General features: G+C 45.9%; 1 protein-coding gene across 1 annotated transcript in view; it reads right to left on the reverse strand.

Moving 5' to 3' along the window:
- The window catches only part of col6a3 (collagen, type VI, alpha 3), a 60253-nt gene extending 48257 nt beyond the window's left edge, over positions 1–11996 (reverse strand). Inside the window, exons 1-16 of the mRNA XM_055230521.1 lie at positions 11941–11996; positions 11156–11755; positions 10363–10956; positions 9578–10177; positions 8784–9377; positions 7999–8598; positions 7205–7798; positions 6420–7019; positions 5626–6219; positions 4841–5440; positions 4047–4640; positions 3262–3861; positions 2467–3060; positions 1682–2281; positions 888–1481; positions 103–702 (exon numbers count right to left, since the gene is read on the reverse strand). Of these exons, the coding sequence (XP_055086496.1) occupies positions 103–702; positions 888–1481; positions 1682–2281; positions 2467–3060; positions 3262–3861; positions 4047–4640; positions 4841–5440; positions 5626–6219; positions 6420–7019; positions 7205–7798; positions 7999–8598; positions 8784–9377; positions 9578–10177; positions 10363–10956; positions 11156–11755; positions 11941–11989 (9007 nt within the window). The 5' untranslated portion in view covers positions 11990–11996. The remainder of the gene's footprint in view (positions 1–102; positions 703–887; positions 1482–1681; positions 2282–2466; positions 3061–3261; positions 3862–4046; positions 4641–4840; positions 5441–5625; positions 6220–6419; positions 7020–7204; positions 7799–7998; positions 8599–8783; positions 9378–9577; positions 10178–10362; positions 10957–11155; positions 11756–11940) is intronic.
- Positions 11997–12010: the final 14 nt, after the last annotated feature.

The raw sequence follows: 12010 nt of genomic DNA on the forward strand, positions 1-12010 counted from the left end.
GTAAACTACAGTCTTTCTTATAGCTATAACTGAACTAATTGGTTGGGCAACAGATTATGTTCCATATTTAGAAGGGGTTTCAGTCAGAGTTTTTGAACGTACCGGGTGCAGTTGGTGATTCAGGGGCTGCCTCAACAATCACAGTCTCAACAGAAGACTGAAGTTGTTGCTGGACATTGGGGAGGTCATTGAAGTCAGACACGGAGAGAGCATAACTCGGCTCATGTGAAATCTTTTGCATTTCTCTCGGGTCTGTGTTTCTGGTTCCAATTGCAAATGTCAAGACACCCATTTGTTTGAGAGCAGAGGCCGGGGCATCAACGCTGTCAAAAGACCTGCCGCCGCTTAACAATATCAACAGTTGTGGCACTCCTTCTTGGCGCCTGCTTCCAGCAGAGGCCGTGAAGACGTTATCCCTCAAGTACTGGAGTGCTGCACCAGTGTTGAGGGGTCTTCCACCTTTGTGCCTCAAACCTCTGATTGTGTCAAGGATTTCTCCTTTAGTTGAGTAAGTGTTCAGGTAGAACTGGACAGCAGGATCTCTGCTGTACTGAGCAACTGACACACGATCTCTCTTTTCATCCACATTCAGTCTCTCTACCATTCTCTGGACAAAGTTTTGCATGGCTGGGAATTCATTCCTAGTACCATCAGATCCATCCAACAAGAAAACAACATCTCTTCCAGCTTGCTGTCTCACCACTAGGGAACACAGAATGAGGCATGTCAACTATTTACCTGAAACATTTTTCCTAGATATATCATGACTGACCACGCATGCAAGAATCGTGCAGCTACCGTTGCATGGATGTGGCTAATGACTAAGCTACATAAGGTTGCTTTGCATTGTTTTATAATAATGAAGCAAAACTGTGTCACATTCTTACCGGTTACATTTGGTGTGATAGGCGTGACCTGCACTACTGTTGTGCCCATTACAGAAGAGAGCTGCTCTTGGACATTGGGGAGGTCAGAGAAGTCAGACACAGACACAGCATAACTGGTGTTATATGCTATGTTTTTCATCTCTGCCCCAGCAGCCCTCCCTGCTCCAATGCCAAGCACAATGATGCCCTTGTCTCTGAGAGCAGTGGCCGGTGTTTCGGCATCGTCCGAAGACCTTCCACCATTTAGAAGGATCAACATCTGTGGAACACCTTGCAGACTCCTACTCCCAGCAGAGTTTGTGAAGACATTGTCCCTGACGTATTGGAGGGCCGCCCCGGTGTTGAGGGGTCTGCCTCCTCTGTGTCTCAGCCCTCTGACTGAATCCAAAACATCATCTCTGGTGTCATGTGTGTTCAGATAGAAAATGACCTCTGCATCTCTGCTGTACTGGACCACAGACACACGGTCAGTGTTTTCTCCTACATTAAGAGTTTGCACCACTCTTTCCACAAAATCACGCATGGCAGGGAAGCCATTTCTTGTTGCATCAGAATCATCCAGAAGGAAAACTATATCCCTGTTGGCACTGTCAACTAAGAGCAGAACATTGGGACAATTAAAACAACAGCCACTGTCAATATATCAGCTAGAAGTTTTTGTGTTAGTTTTTATCAAAATTAGAGGCTCTCTAGTAAACTACAGTCTTTCTTATAGCTATAACTGAACTAATTGGTTGGGCAACAGATTATGTTCCATATTTAGAAGGGGTTTCAGTCAGAGTTTTTGAACGTACCGGGTGCAGTTGGTGATTCAGGGGCTGCCTCAACAATCACAGTCTCAACAGAAGACTGAAGTTGTTGCTGGACATTGGGGAGGTCATTGAAGTCAGACACGGAGAGAGCATAACTCGGCTCATGTGAAATCTTTTGCATTTCTCTCGGGTCTGTGTTTCTGGTTCCAATTGCAAATGTCAAGACACCCATTTGTTTGAGAGCAGAGGCCGGGGCATCAACGCTGTCAAAAGACCTGCCGCCGCTTAACAATATCAACAGTTGTGGCACTCCTTCTTGGCGCCTGCTTCCAGCAGAGGCCGTGAAGACGTTATCCCTCAAGTACTGGAGTGCTGCACCAGTGTTGAGGGGTCTTCCACCTTTGTGCCTCAAACCTCTGATTGTGTCAAGGATTTCTCCTTTAGTTGAGTAAGTGTTCAGGTAGAACTGGACAGCAGGATCTCTGCTGTACTGAACCACTGACACACGATCTCTCTTTTCATCCACATTCAGTCTCTCTACCATTCTCTGGACAAAGTTTTGCATGGCTGGGAATTCATTCCTAGTACCATCAGATCCATCCAACAAGAAAACAACATCTCTTCCAGCTTGCTGTCTCACCACTAGGGAACACAGAATGAGGCATGTCAACTATTTACCTGAAACATTTTTCCTAGATATATCATGACTGACCACGCATGCAAGAATCGTGCAGCTACCGTTGCATGGATGTGGCTAATGACTAAGCTACATAAGGTTGCTTTGCATTGTTTTATAATAATGAAGCAAAACTGTGTCACATTCTTACCGGTTACATTTGGTGTGATAGGCGTGACCTGCACTACTGTTGTGCCCATTACAGAAGAGAGCTGCTCTTGGACATTGGGGAGGTCAGAGAAGTCAGACACAGACACAGCATAACTGGTGTTATATGCTATGTTTTTCATCTCTGCCCCAGCAGCCCTCCCTGCTCCAATGCCAAGCACAATGATGCCCTTGTCTCTGAGAGCAGTGGCCGGTGTTTCGGCATCGTCCGAAGACCTTCCACCATTTAGAAGGATCAACATCTGTGGAACACCTTGCAGACTCCTACTCCCAGCAGAGTTTGTGAAGACATTGTCCCTGACGTATTGGAGGGCCGCCCCGGTGTTGAGGGGTCTGCCTCCTCTGTGTCTCAGCCCTCTGACTGAATCCAAAACATCATCTCTGGTGTCATGTGTGTTCAGATAGAAAATGACCTCTGCATCTCTGCTGTACTGGACCACAGACACACGGTCAGTGTTTTCTCCTACATTAAGAGTTTGCACCACTCTTTCCACAAAATCACGCATGGCAGGGAAGCCATTTCTTGTTGCATCAGAATCATCCAGAAGGAAAACTATATCCCTGTTGGCACTGTCAACTAAGAGCAGAACATTGGGACAATTAAAACAACAGCCACTGTCAATATATCAGCTAGAAGTTTTTGTGTTAGTTTTTTTTCAAAATTAGAGGCTCTCTAGTAAACTACAGTCTTTCTTATAGCTATAACTGAACTAATTGGTTGGGCAACAGATTATGTTCCATATTTAGAAGGGGTTTCAGTCAGAGTTTTTGAACGTACCGGGTGCAGTTGGTGATTCAGGGGCTGCCTCAACAATCACAGTCTCAACAGAAGACTGAAGTTGTTGCTGGACATTGGGGAGGTCATTGAAGTCAGACACGGAGAGAGCATAACTCGGCTCATGTGAAATCTTTTGCATTTCTCTCGGGTCTGTGTTTCTGGTTCCAATTGCAAATGTCAAGACACCCATTTGTTTGAGAGCAGAGGCCGGGGCATCAACGCTGTCAAAAGACCTGCCGCCGCTTAACAATATCAACAGTTGTGGCACTCCTTCTTGGCGCCTGCTTCCAGCAGAGGCCGTGAAGACGTTATCCCTCAAGTACTGGAGTGCTGCACCAGTGTTGAGGGGTCTTCCACCTTTGTGCCTCAAACCTCTGATTGTGTCAAGGATTTCTCCTTTAGTTGAGTAAGTGTTCAGGTAGAACTGGACAGCAGGATCTCTGCTGTACTGAACCACTGACACACGATCTCTCTTTTCATCCACATTCAGTCTCTCTACCATTCTCTGGACAAAGTTTTGCATGGCTGGGAATTCATTCCTAGTACCATCAGATCCATCCAACAAGAAAACAACATCTCTTCCAGCTTGCTGTCTCACCACTAGGGAACACAGAATGAGGCATGTCAACTATTTACCTGAAACATTTTTCCTAGATATATCATGACTGACCACGCATGCAAGAATCGTGCAGCTACCGTTGCATGGATGTGGCTAATGACTAAGCTACATAAGGTTGCTTTGCATTGTTTTATAATAATGAAGCAAAACTGTGTCACATTCTTACCGGTTACATTTGGTGTGATAGGCGTGACCTGCACTACTGTTGTGCCCATTACAGAAGAGAGCTGCTCTTGGACATTGGGGAGGTCAGAGAAGTCAGACACAGACACAGCATAACTGGTGTTATATGCTATGTTTTTCATCTCTGCCCCAGCAGCCCTCCCTGCTCCAATGCCAAGCACAATGATGCCCTTGTCTCTGAGAGCAGTGGCCGGTGTTTCGGCATCGTCCGAAGACCTTCCACCATTTAGAAGGATCAACATCTGTGGAACACCTTGCAGACTCCTACTCCCAGCAGAGTTTGTGAAGACATTGTCCCTGACGTATTGGAGGGCCGCCCCGGTGTTGAGGGGTCTGCCTCCTCTGTGTCTCAGCCCTCTGACTGAATCCAAAACATCATCTCTGGTGTCATGTGTGTTCAGATAGAAAATGACCTCTGCATCTCTGCTGTACTGGACCACAGACACACGGTCAGTGTTTTCTCCTACATTAAGAGTTTGCACCACTCTTTCCACAAAATCACGCATGGCAGGGAAGCCATTTCTTGTTGCATCAGAATCATCCAGAAGGAAAACTATATCCCTGTTGGCACTGTCAACTAAGAGCAGAACATTGGGACAATTAAAACAACAGCCACTGTCAATATATCAGCTAGAAGTTTTTGTGTTAGTTTTTATCAAAATTAGAGGCTCTCTAGTAAACTACAGTCTTTCTTATAGCTATAACTGAACTAATTGGTTGGGCAACAGATTATGTTCCATATTTAGAAGGGGTTTCAGTCAGAGTTTTTGAACGTACCGGGTGCAGTTGGTGATTCAGGGGCTGCCTCAACAATCACAGTCTCAACAGAAGACTGAAGTTGTTGCTGGACATTGGGGAGGTCATTGAAGTCAGACACGGAGAGAGCATAACTCGGCTCATGTGAAATCTTTTGCATTTCTCTCGGGTCTGTGTTTCTGGTTCCAATTGCAAATGTCAAGACACCCATTTGTTTGAGAGCAGAGGCCGGGGCATCAACGCTGTCAAAAGACCTGCCGCCGCTTAACAATATCAACAGTTGTGGCACTCCTTCTTGGCGCCTGCTTCCAGCAGAGGCCGTGAAGACGTTATCCCTCAAGTACTGGAGTGCTGCACCAGTGTTGAGGGGTCTTCCACCTTTGTGCCTCAAACCTCTGATTGTGTCAAGGATTTCTCCTTTAGTTGAGTAAGTGTTCAGGTAGAACTGGACAGCAGGATCTCTGCTGTACTGAACCACTGACACACGATCTCTCTTTTCATCCACATTCAGTCTCTCTACCATTCTCTGGACAAAGTTTTGCATGGCTGGGAATTCATTCCTAGTACCATCAGATCCATCCAACAAGAAAACAACATCTCTTCCAGCTTGCTGTCTCACCACTAGGGAACACAGAATGAGGCATGTCAACTATTTACCTGAAACATTTTTCCTAGATATATCATGACTGACCACGCATGCAAGAATCGTGCAGCTACCGTTGCATGGATGTGGCTAATGACTAAGCTACATAAGGTTGCTTTGCATTGTTTTATAATAATGAAGCAAAACTGTGTCACATTCTTACCGGTTACATTTGGTGTGATAGGCGTGACCTGCACTACTGTTGTGCCCATTACAGAAGAGAGCTGCTCTTGGACATTGGGGAGGTCAGAGAAGTCAGACACAGACACAGCATAACTGGTGTTATATGCTATGTTTTTCATCTCTGCCCCAGCAGCCCTCCCTGCTCCAATGCCAAGCACAATGATGCCCTTGTCTCTGAGAGCAGTGGCCGGTGTTTCGGCATCGTCCGAAGACCTTCCACCATTTAGAAGGATCAACATCTGTGGAACACCTTGCAGACTCCTACTCCCAGCAGAGTTTGTGAAGACATTGTCCCTGACGTATTGGAGGGCCGCCCCGGTGTTGAGGGGTCTGCCTCCTCTGTGTCTCAGCCCTCTGACTGAATCCAAAACATCATCTCTGGTGTCATGTGTGTTCAGATAGAAAATGACCTCTGCATCTCTGCTGTACTGGACCACAGACACACGGTCAGTGTTTTCTCCTACATTAAGAGTTTGCACCACTCTTTCCACAAAATCACGCATGGCAGGGAAGCCATTTCTTGTTGCATCAGAATCATCCAGAAGGAAAACTATATCCCTGTTGGCACTGTCAACTAAGAGCAGAACATTGGGACAATTAAAACAACAGCCACTGTCAATATATCAGCTAGAAGTTTTTGTGTTAGTTTTTATCAAAATTAGAGGCTCTCTAGTAAACTACAGTCTTTCTTATAGCTATAACTGAACTAATTGGTTGGGCAACAGATTATGTTCCATATTTAGAAGGGGTTTCAGTCAGAGTTTTTGAACGTACCGGGTGCAGTTGGTGATTCAGGGGCTGCCTCAACAATCACAGTCTCAACAGAAGACTGAAGTTGTTGCTGGACATTGGGGAGGTCATTGAAGTCAGACACGGAGAGAGCATAACTCGGCTCATGTGAAATCTTTTGCATTTCTCTCGGGTCTGTGTTTCTGGTTCCAATTGCAAATGTCAAGACACCCATTTGTTTGAGAGCAGAGGCCGGGGCATCAACGCTGTCAAAAGACCTGCCGCCGCTTAACAATATCAACAGTTGTGGCACTCCTTCTTGGCGCCTGCTTCCAGCAGAGGCCGTGAAGACGTTATCCCTCAAGTACTGGAGTGCTGCACCAGTGTTGAGGGGTCTTCCACCTTTGTGCCTCAAACCTCTGATTGTGTCAAGGATTTCTCCTTTAGTTGAGTAAGTGTTCAGGTAGAACTGGACAGCAGGATCTCTGCTGTACTGAACCACTGACACACGATCTCTCTTTTCATCCACATTCAGTCTCTCTACCATTCTCTGGACAAAGTTTTGCATGGCTGGGAATTCATTCCTAGTACCATCAGATCCATCCAACAAGAAAACAACATCTCTTCCAGCTTGCTGTCTCACCACTAGGGAACACAGAATGAGGCATGTCAACTATTTACCTGAAACATTTTTCCTAGATATATCATGACTGACCACGCATGCAAGAATCGTGCAGCTACCGTTGCATGGATGTGGCTAATGACTAAGCTACATAAGGTTGCTTTGCATTGTTTTATAATAATGAAGCAAAACTGTGTCACATTCTTACCGGTTACATTTGGTGTGATAGGCGTGACCTGCACTACTGTTGTGCCCATTACAGAAGAGAGCTGCTCTTGGACATTGGGGAGGTCAGAGAAGTCAGACACAGACACAGCATAACTGGTGTTATATGCTATGTTTTTCATCTCTGCCCCAGCAGCCCTCCCTGCTCCAATGCCAAGCACAATGATGCCCTTGTCTCTGAGAGCAGTGGCCGGTGTTTCGGCATCGTCCGAAGACCTTCCACCATTTAGAAGGATCAACATCTGTGGAACACCTTGCAGACTCCTACTCCCAGCAGAGTTTGTGAAGACATTGTCCCTGACGTATTGGAGGGCCGCCCCGGTGTTGAGGGGTCTGCCTCCTCTGTGTCTCAGCCCTCTGACTGAATCCAAAACATCATCTCTGGTGTCATGTGTGTTCAGATAGAAAATGACCTCTGCATCTCTGCTGTACTGGACCACAGACACACGGTCAGTGTTTTCTCCTACATTAAGAGTTTGCACCACTCTTTCCACAAAATCACGCATGGCAGGGAAGCCATTTCTTGTTGCATCAGAATCATCCAGAAGGAAAACTATATCCCTGTTGGCACTGTCAACTAAGAGCAGAACATTGGGACAATTAAAACAACAGCCACTGTCAATATATCAGCTAGAAGTTTTTGTGTTAGTTTTTATCAAAATTAGAGGCTCTCTAGTAAACTACAGTCTTTCTTATAGCTATAACTGAACTAATTGGTTGGGCAACAGATTATGTTCCATATTTAGAAGGGGTTTCAGTCAGAGTTTTTGAACGTACCGGGTGCAGTTGGTGATTCAGGGGCTGCCTCAACAATCACAGTCTCAACAGAAGACTGAAGTTGTTGCTGGACATTGGGGAGGTCATTGAAGTCAGACACGGAGAGAGCATAACTCGGCTCATGTGAAATCTTTTGCATTTCTCTCGGGTCTGTGTTTCTGGTTCCAATTGCAAATGTCAAGACACCCATTTGTTTGAGAGCAGAGGCCGGGGCATCAACGCTGTCAAAAGACCTGCCGCCGCTTAACAATATCAACAGTTGTGGCACTCCTTCTTGGCGCCTGCTTCCAGCAGAGGCCGTGAAGACGTTATCCCTCAAGTACTGGAGTGCTGCACCAGTGTTGAGGGGTCTTCCACCTTTGTGCCTCAAACCTCTGATTGTGTCAAGGATTTCTCCTTTAGTTGAGTAAGTGTTCAGGTAGAACTGGACAGCAGGATCTCTGCTGTACTGAACCACTGACACACGATCTCTCTTTTCATCCACATTCAGTCTCTCTACCATTCTCTGGACAAAGTTTTGCATGGCTGGGAATTCATTCCTAGTACCATCAGATCCATCCAACAAGAAAACAACATCTCTTCCAGCTTGCTGTCTCACCACTAGGGAACACAGAATGAGGCATGTCAACTATTTACCTGAAACATTTTTCCTAGATATATCATGACTGACCACGCATGCAAGAATCGTGCAGCTACCGTTGCATGGATGTGGCTAATGACTAAGCTACATAAGGTTGCTTTGCATTGTTTTATAATAATGAAGCAAAACTGTGTCACATTCTTACCGGTTACATTTGGTGTGATAGGCGTGACCTGCACTACTGTTGTGCCCATTACAGAAGAGAGCTGCTCTTGGACATTGGGGAGGTCAGAGAAGTCAGACACAGACACAGCATAACTGGTGTTATATGCTATGTTTTTCATCTCTGCCCCAGCAGCCCTCCCTGCTCCAATGCCAAGCACAATGATGCCCTTGTCTCTGAGAGCAGTGGCCGGTGTTTCGGCATCGTCCGAAGACCTTCCACCATTTAGAAGGATCAACATCTGTGGAACACCTTGCAGACTCCTACTCCCAGCAGAGTTTGTGAAGACATTGTCCCTGACGTATTGGAGGGCCGCCCCGGTGTTGAGGGGTCTGCCTCCTCTGTGTCTCAGCCCTCTGACTGAATCCAAAACATCATCTCTGGTGTCATGTGTGTTCAGATAGAAAATGACCTCTGCATCTCTGCTGTACTGGACCACAGACACACGGTCAGTGTTTTCTCCTACATTAAGAGTTTGCACCACTCTTTCCACAAAATCACGCATGGCAGGGAAGCCATTTCTTGTTGCATCAGAATCATCCAGAAGGAAAACTATATCCCTGTTGGCACTGTCAACTAAGAGCAGAACATTGGGACAATTAAAACAACAGCCACTGTCAATATATCAGCTAGAAGTTTTTGTGTTAGTTTTTATCAAAATTAGAGGCTCTCTAGTAAACTACAGTCTTTCTTATAGCTATAACTGAACTAATTGGTTGGGCAACAGATTATGTTCCATATTTAGAAGGGGTTTCAGTCAGAGTTTTTGAACGTACCGGGTGCAGTTGGTGATTCAGGGGCTGCCTCAACAATCACAGTCTCAACAGAAGACTGAAGTTGTTGCTGGACATTGGGGAGGTCATTGAAGTCAGACACGGAGAGAGCATAACTCGGCTCATGTGAAATCTTTTGCATTTCTCTCGGGTCTGTGTTTCTGGTTCCAATTGCAAATGTCAAGACACCCATTTGTTTGAGAGCAGAGGCCGGGGCATCAACGCTGTCAAAAGACCTGCCGCCGCTTAACAATATCAACAGTTGTGGCACTCCTTCTTGGCGCCTGCTTCCAGCAGAGGCCGTGAAGACGTTATCCCTCAAGTACTGGAGTGCTGCACCAGTGTTGAGGGGTCTTCCACCTTTGTGCCTCAAACCTCTGATTGTGTCAAGGATTTCTCCTTTAGTTGAGTAAGTGTTCAGGTAGAACTGGACAGCAGGATCTCTGCTGTACTGAACCACTGACACACGATCTCTCTTTTCATCCACATTCAGTCTCTCTACCATTCTCTGGACAAAGTTTTGCATGGCTGGGAATTCATTCCTAGTACCATCAGATCCATCCAACAAGAAAACAACATCTCTTCCAGCTTGCTGTCTCACCACTAGGGAACACAGAATGAGGCATGTCAACTATTTACCTGAAACATTTTTCCTAGATATATCATGACTGACCACGCATGCAAGAATCGTGCAGCTACCGTTGCATGGATGTGGCTAATGACTAAGCTACATAAGGTTGCTTTGCATTGTTTTATAATAATGAAGCAAAACTGTGTCACATTCTTACCGGTTACATTTGGTGTGATAGGCGTGACCTGCACTACTGTTGTGCCCATTACAGAAGAGAGCTGCTCTTGGACATTGGGGAGGTCAGAGAAGTCAGACACAGACACAGCATAACTGGTGTTATATGCTATGTTTTTCATCTCTGCCCCAGCAGCCCTCCCTGCTCCAATGCCAAGCACAATGATGCCCTTGTCTCTGAGAGCAGTGGCCGGTGTTTCGGCATCGTCCGAAGACCTTCCACCATTTAGAAGGATCAACATCTGTGGAACACCTTGCAGACTCCTACTCCCAGCAGAGTTTGTGAAGACATTGTCCCTGACGTATTGGAGGGCCGCCCCGGTGTTGAGGGGTCTGCCTCCTCTGTGTCTCAGCCCTCTGACTGAATCCAAAACATCATCTCTGGTGTCATGTGTGTTCAGATAGAAAATGACCTCTGCATCTCTGCTGTACTGGACCACAGACACACGGTCAGTGTTTTCTCCTACATTAAGAGTTTGCACCACTCTTTCCACAAAATCACGCATGGCAGGGAAGCCATTTCTTGTTGCATCAGAATCATCCAGAAGGAAAACTATATCCCTGTTGGCACTGTCAACTAAGAGCAGAACATTGGGACAATTAAAACAACAGCCACTGTCAATATATCAGCTAGAAGTTTTTGTGTTAGTTTTTTCAAAATTAGAGGCTCTCTAGTAAACTACAGTCTTTCTTATAGCTATAACTGAACTAATTGGTTGGGCAACAGATTATGTTCCATATTTAGAAGGGGTTTCAGTCAGAGTTTTTGAACGTACCGGGTGCAGTTGGTGATTCAGGGGCTGCCTCAACAATCACAGTCTCAACAGAAGACTGAAGTTGTTGCTGGACATTGGGGAGGTCATTGAAGTCAGACACGGAGAGAGCATAACTCGGCTCATGTGAAATCTTTTGCATTTCTCTCGGGTCTGTGTTTCTGGTTCCAATTGCAAATGTCAAGACACCCATTTGTTTGAGAGCAGAGGCCGGGGCATCAACGCTGTCAAAAGACCTGCCGCCGCTTAACAATATCAACAGTTGTGGCACTCCTTCTTGGCGCCTGCTTCCAGCAGAGGCCGTGAAGACGTTATCCCTCAAGTACTGGAGTGCTGCACCAGTGTTGAGGGGTCTTCCACCTTTGTGCCTCAAACCTCTGATTGTGTCAAGGATTTCTCCTTTAGTTGAGTAAGTGTTCAGGTAGAACTGGACAGCAGGATCTCTGCTGTACTGAACCACTGACACACGATCTCTCTTTTCATCCACATTCAGTCTCTCTACCATTCTCTGGACAAAGTTTTGCATGGCTGGGAATTCATTCCTAGTACCATCAGATCCATCCAACAAGAAAACAACATCTCTTCCAGCTTGCTGTCTCACCACTAGGGAACACAGAATGAGGCATGTCAACTATTTACCTGAAACATTTTTCCTAGATATATCATGACTGACCACGCATGCAAGAATCGTGCAGCTACCGTTGCATGGATGTGGCTAATGACTAAGCTACATAAGGTTGCTTTGCATTGTTTTATAATAATGAAGCAAAACTGTGTCACATTCTTACCGGTTACATTTGGTGTGATAGGCGTGACCTGCACTACTGTTGTGCCCATTACAGAAGAGAGCTGCTCTTG

The sequence above is a fragment of the Periophthalmus magnuspinnatus genome, chromosome 21 (assembly GCF_009829125.3).
Source record: "Periophthalmus magnuspinnatus isolate fPerMag1 chromosome 21, fPerMag1.2.pri, whole genome shotgun sequence".
Lineage (NCBI taxonomy): Eukaryota > Metazoa > Chordata > Actinopteri > Gobiiformes > Gobiidae > Periophthalmus > Periophthalmus magnuspinnatus.